Consider the following 6,385-nt stretch of genomic DNA (forward strand, 5'->3'; position numbering starts at 1 on the left):
AAGGCGGGGCCATTAGAATACTCCACTGTGGACACAGCTCCCAAAGGAAGCCCCAGTGCAGCAAAGGCTGGAGGCAGCCACACCGTCCTGCTCACCTGAGGTCCGGGAGGCCCGCGCTCACCAGGACGACCAGGCTTTCCAGCTTCGCCCTGAGAGAAAAAGAAAAGGCCATCATGCCCATGCCCCCAGAGTTGGAAACGTATGGGAGGCTTGGGTCTCCTTGGGATTGTTGAGGGTCAGGCTTCGGGTCCTCAAGTCCTGTCTCAGTTTAAATGTACTGTGAAACACTCGCTTGGTGAATTTTGCCTCCCTCCAAAGAATTTCTGTTTATTTCTGTCACCAGCATCTTAATCTCACTACGTGGAGTGAAAACCTGAGGTTACACCCAGGGAAGCCATTCATGTCAAGGATAGAGCTGGAGACTGCTTAAGGTGACTGAGGTGAGGGGAGGGACAGCCACGTCTGTTAGGAAGATGGGGAAACATCCCAGGAAGCTCCCTATTCAAGGGCAGCCCCATACGTCGGGAGAACATGTCCTTCTTTCTCTGGGTGTCACTCCCAAAGGTGGTGGAGGCACTAGGGTAGAGATTGCAGGAGCCTACCCATGGAGAGGCGGTGGGGGTCAGAGGGTATCTCCTCACCAGGGCTACTTACATCATCTCCGTTCTTGCCAGGGGGGCCAGGGGGACCACGGGGACCCATGGGACCCTAGAGGTGACAGGAAGAGAGGATGTTAGAATGACCAGGATAAGGAGAAAAGAAGGGGAAGGCTAGGATTGGAAGAAGGAAGTAACAAAGACTCCAGATGGTGGTCCTTCAATAGGAGAATCCATATATTTGTAGAGAGGGTGTATATTTGCATAGAGAATGCAAATCAGGGGCCACTTACTGAGGCTCCTGGCTCGCCAGGCTCACCAGGGGGGCCTTGGAAACCTTGGGGACCCTAGAGGACAAGGAGAGAGGCGTAGGGTTAGAAGGGCAGGTCCTTGCCAACATGTCCCCATCTCACCAAGAGATCTCTGAGTACTTTCCTTGCCCTCATGCCAATCCTCCCTCTAAAGCCCAAAGGCGTGTAGACATCCCGGATACTCACAGGTGCGCCAGGGGGGCCAGGGAGACCACGAGGACCAGAAGGACCCTATGGAAGGAAAAGAAAAAGAGGCCATAGTGAAGCCTCGGTAGTAAAGTTTATCTCCCATGGTTCCTGTTCGGCCCACCCAGCTGCCTCATGTTCTGTCTGGATTCTGAAGTCCCAAAGGTCATCTTGACCTCCCAAGTTGTCTATGCCACCCTATGTGCCTTCACTGGCCCGTCTGCTCTTTTTCTGTCCTCTATGTAGTCTGCTGATGACTCACCATGGGACCAGGCACGGAAATTCCTGTTGATTTCTCATCATAGCCGTAAGACAACTGGGGAGCAAAGTTCTAGAAGAGAGAGTGCATGAGAAAACAGGTCAGGGCAGGGAGTTGAAAGGCAGAAGATATCACCAGTAATGGGACACAATGATATCACATTCTCTGTGCAGCACAACAACACGACCTGTGGAACAGTCTTGCCCAAAACGTATCATTGGAATCTAATCAGGAAGACACATCCAACAAACCCAATTTAAGAGACAGTCTACAAAACAACTGGCTTTTGCAAAAAAACAGTTCAGTGTCATGAAAGAAAAGGGAAGTCTAAGGAATGTTCCAGGTGAAAGGAAACTAAAGAGACATGATAATTAAATGTAATTCATAACCCTGATTGGATCTTGAATCAGGGAGGAAAAAATGGTGTAAAGAACATTATGGAGAACATTGGTGAAGTTTGAATATGGACTGCATATTAGATAATAGTATCATGTCAACGTTAAATTTCTAAAATGTACTCATTATGTAATGCTCATGTAAAAGAATGTTCTAGCTCTTAGAAAATACACACTAAAGTATTTAGGAGCAAAGGGACACACAATACCAGCAAATTACTCTCAGACGGTTCAGAGAAACCCTCCCCCTCCCACCCCGATAATGTTACGTATACATAGAAACTGATAAAGCAAATGTGACAGATTGTGAACGATATATGAAAGTTCTTTGCATTATTCTTGCAACTCTTCTCCCCGTTTTCCCCTATAAGTTTGAAATTATTTCAAAATACAAAGTATGCCATCTGCCAAAACAAAATAAAACCCAGCAAAGGAAAACACCGGCGGGAGCGGGAGTGGGGGGTGGGGGGGCAGGGCTGGCTCCTAAGGCCTTCCACAGAAGCCTCGACTCTCCACTTACTCCTCCGAGGCCAGGGGGTCCGGGAGGTCCGGGGGGTCCAGGGGGTCCGGGAAGTCCAGGTTGTCCAGGGATGCCATCTCGGCCGGGGGGGCCGGCGGGGCCCTGAGGCGGGAAGGGCAGGCCCGGTGAGCGCAGGCCGGGAGCCACGCCCACTTACCTCCCCCGACAGCCGCGAGAGGGCGCCGCTTACCCTTGGGCCTCGGGGGCCAGTGTCTCCTTTCGGTCCCTATGGGGTTGCAGGAGAAGAAACAAAAGCAACGGGGTTAGAGAAGAACCGTCAAGAGTCCTGGGGGGTGGGGTGTGGCGAGAGTCGACGGCAAAGGGGCAGAGGATTACCTCGACTCCGGTGGTTTCTTGGTCCGTGGGTGATTCTGGGGGGGTGGGGAGAGACGTGACTTAGAGGCAAGGTTTGCTCCAGGTGCTCCCAGAGACAGAGGCCTCCCCTGATAGAGGCTAAGGAGCGTCCCCCCTTATATCCCTCAGCCCCCGCCCGCCCCGGCCCAGGCCCCGAGCTATACCCTGGCCTTCGGGGCAGACGGGGCAGCATTCGTCCGTGGGGACTTTGGCGTTAGGACAGTCCTTAAGTTCGTCGCAGATCACGTCATCGCACAGCACGTTGCCGTTGTCGCAGACACAGATCTGGCAGGGCACGGGTTTCCACACGTCTCGGTCATGGTACCTGAGGCCGTTCTGTACGCAGGTGACTGGTGGGACTGGGGCAAGACGGGGAGATAGGGGGCTGTCAGCGGCGCGCGAGTCCCCCACCTCGGGGCTCCAGGCATACCAACCCCATCGTCCCTTCCCTTCGGTCTTAGAGGCACATTTAGATTTTCCATTTCCCGCCTTTCCATTTTTTGTCCTTTTGTTTTTCCTTCCCCCAAATCCTTAAACGCTCATCTGCTCCTCATCAGAGCCAGTGACAGGGCCGAGGCGCCTGGCCAGGACAGCTATAACTCTTTCCAGTTCTCAGGAATTTAAACAAAGCTTTAGGCCAGGGTCGCTTCCAACTGTAACCTCAGCCCATTGGCGCTGAAGCCAAGTGAAATAAAAAGCCATTGGGTGGGGGTGGGGCTGGGGGATGGAGGAGTGGTAAGAGAGGAGCCCCATCCCGAGGGCAGGCTTGTGGGGCGTGACCTTGGTTGAAGACCTCAGAGGAAAATGGGAGGAGAGATGGGAGGTTCAACCCAGATTCCGCCCCATTCCCGGGGCAGGTGGGACGGCGTAGGCGGGGCTAAGAGGATGGGGTGGGGCTGATTGGCGTGGGATCCCGCCCAGAGACCTGAAATGTACGGTAAAAATAGGGTACGCCCTAACCTCCGGCGCCCAGACATCTCAAAAGGCCCCGCTCAGGGGCAACCCCCGTTTCTCAAAGCCAGCCAGTGCTCCGGGTCACTTCTTAGTCAAAGAACCAGAAAGTCCGCAACAGTAAGTGGTTAGTTAACCACGCCCACCGCATAATCTCCTACCCAGACGGCCACTAGGTGGCGGAGCAACACTAAGCAATTTCCCCAAACTAGCTATTTCTTTTAGAGACAGGGGCTATCTCATCTCCAGCTTTATTTTCCAGATCTAGAGGTGGGGTCCACACCCAGCAACAATCCCGGTCTTCCCGCTCCAACTCCTGCGCGGGGAAGCGCTGGATAAGGACGCGCACTGCCCAGTGTAGATCAGCAGAGGGCGCAAAGACCCTGCGTGGCCAAGTCCGCGCCAAAGTTTCTCATCATTCAACCCGCCCACTCACTGCGCCCCCTCCCCCCTCAGTCCAAGACCTCCGCGGCCCCAGGAACACTGCTAGCCCGCAGAGAGGGCAAACAGTCTTTCCTGATGAATCATCCCATAGCCTTCCTGATCACTGTTACATCTTGGACTCCAATTTCCCAACTCAGCGCCTCCATCCCATCTTCGACGTACTTTCCCCCAAACCGGTGCCCAGACCCTATTTCTCCCGCTGTACTTCACAGTGCGCGCTCAGAACTCCTCCTGCGCCAATTCGTGCCGTGCAGCATCCTCCCCTCTTACTCCTGGGGGGCCTTCATCAACACCCCGTCGCAGAGAGGGCACCGAGGAAGAGCCCTCACCATCTTCCTTCCATCCCTGAGCCTCCGGAGCATCCCGAGTCTCAGTTTAAGTCGCAGACCCCCGGGACCGAGCGCAGGGCAGGAGAGCAAGCAGCCCTAGACTCCCAAGAGTTTGGGACTTACTGTCTTCTTCTTGGCCTTCTTCCTGGCCCTCCTCTTGGCCGTGCGTCAGGAGGGCGGTGGCCGCTAAGAGGAGCAGGAGCCGGAGGTCCACAAAGCTGAACATGTCTAGACCCTAGACATGTAGACTCTTTGCGGCTGGGGTGGGGGTTAGCGTCCGCTCATGCGTGGCCTCACACTCCGCGTGCCTCCTGCTCCGACCCCGAGGAGAAACTCCCGTCTGCTCCGACCACCGGCCAGGGCCCCTTTTATACCATCCTGATGGAGAGCGGGGAGGAACCCTGCCCCCGGGAGAGGGGGAGCCGGCTGCCCGTCCCCCAGCCAATCAGAGTTGCCTGGCCCGGCCCCCAGTTTGGGACTCGGAACCGAGAGGGGGAGGAGGAGGGAAGGAAAGGGAGTCCACCGCACATCTCCCCCCTTCGCAACTCTGCCTCCCCAGCCCCCCAGTTTAGTCTGGGCCAGAGATGCCGCCGCTGGGGTGCAGCTAGGTCCTCAACATACTGTCGTCTAAATAGTGGGTAGGGGCGCCTCTTCGGCTTTCTTTCTTGGACCCCCCAGTCTCAGGGAGGGGACTGGAATTGGGGAGCTGGTTAGGGAGGCTTTCAAAGATGGAAGGACTCTTTGAGTGATTGGGAAAGGGTCCTGCTCGCCCTGCTTGTTCACCCTCCTGACATCCAGAGCAAGAGCTCAGGGATGGGTATGGAGAGGCAGCTGGGGACCACTTTAAAGCAGGAGAACCAGAGAATTTAAAAAGATGTGCCTGTTTAGGGGTGTCTTCTGGTGTGGCTGGGGTATGGAACTTAGGAATATTTGGGGAACAAGATAGATTCATTTATAGACGTTAAGAATCAGATCCTTAGGGTGGGTTTTTGTTTTGAGGATGTCAATTCTGCCATGCCTGAGGCTCCAGGATAGACTCAAATACTCTCCCCTAAACCCTAGCATGATTGAAAGAGATGGGGTGATGAGGGGTGATGAGGCACTGAGTGAAAAATTTGAGTATGCGGTCTCGCCAGAAGGAAGCTTTGGTGTTGAGTGATGGGGCAGCAGGGTGGTGGTGGAAAATTGCTAGGATTTTTCCACCCTAGGGGCAGTAAGTTTGTATGGAAGGGCCGTGGTCACTGGTGATTTAGAAAAGGGTCTTATGTTAGGGTCTGTCGTGGCCATGGTCATGGCCTGTTTAGACACCCTTCTACCCAGCACAGTCAAACTGGAGAGAACTGTATTGAAGAGCACTTGACAAGAGAGAGGGTGTTCCTTCTGGAGGCTGCATAAAGCTCTGTCTCTGTCTGTACCTGGAATCAGCGTTGGGGACATATGAGAGAATTGGGGTGTCTGGGGGAAGACTTGCCTTGGAGGTCTGAGGTGGAATTACAGGTGAGTGACATTATTTTAGAGGACGTTTCTCTCTGCCTCACCTCTTTCCTGGAAACCCAGGGCATCACTCTTTGTCCCTGGAACCAGGAGAGAATCATCTACACTCTGAAAAGCGATGGAGACCCCAAGAACAACAGGCTATATTAGGAGATGACTCTAGAAGCCAGCGTCCTGCCTTCTCTATGTCCCAACCTCCCACCAGTACTCTACCCCAACCCCAATCTATCCAGGTTCCTGATCCTGCCGAAATCTGTGGGTCCAAGAGAAGTCAAAGAGGGTCGCTTTGCAGTGCCCGTCAACTCCAATCCCTCCCGTGCAGCTCCCCACCCCCATCACTCCAGAGCTGCAAACGTGGAAGCGGGGAGTCCCGCCTCCCCCAAACCATCCAAGATTCCATTGCCTCCCCCCTCCCCGCCCCTCTCCACGCCCTCCCCCAGCTGGTTTTGTGCAACGAAGGCAAAGGAAAAAAAAGACCAAGAGAACAGAAGGGGAGGGAGCCACGTCGGCTGGGCGGCTGGGCGTGGGCGGCCAGGGTGAGCGGGG

The 6,385-nt window shown here is 54.7% G+C and overlaps 1 protein-coding gene across 1 annotated transcript in view; it reads right to left on the reverse strand.

Moving 5' to 3' along the window:
* COL1A1 (collagen, type I, alpha 1) overlaps nt 1–4,720 on the reverse strand; it is a 16,854-nt gene extending 12,134 nt beyond the window's left edge. Inside the window, exons 1-10 of the mRNA XM_010842787.1 lie at nt 4,469–4,720; nt 2,786–2,980; nt 2,604–2,638; nt 2,458–2,493; nt 2,268–2,369; nt 1,356–1,424; nt 1,094–1,138; nt 890–943; nt 655–708; nt 96–149 (exon numbers count right to left, since the gene is read on the reverse strand). Of these exons, the coding sequence (XP_010841089.1) occupies nt 96–149; nt 655–708; nt 890–943; nt 1,094–1,138; nt 1,356–1,424; nt 2,268–2,369; nt 2,458–2,493; nt 2,604–2,638; nt 2,786–2,980; nt 4,469–4,571 (747 nt within the window). The 5' untranslated portion in view covers nt 4,572–4,720. The remainder of the gene's footprint in view (nt 1–95; nt 150–654; nt 709–889; nt 944–1,093; nt 1,139–1,355; nt 1,425–2,267; nt 2,370–2,457; nt 2,494–2,603; nt 2,639–2,785; nt 2,981–4,468) is intronic.
* Nucleotides 4,721–6,385: the final 1,665 nt, after the last annotated feature.

This window comes from Bison bison, unplaced genomic scaffold, assembly GCF_000754665.1.
Source record: "Bison bison bison isolate TAMUID 2011002044 unplaced genomic scaffold, Bison_UMD1.0 scf7180017864180, whole genome shotgun sequence".
Taxonomy (NCBI): Eukaryota; Metazoa; Chordata; class Mammalia; order Artiodactyla; family Bovidae; genus Bison; species Bison bison.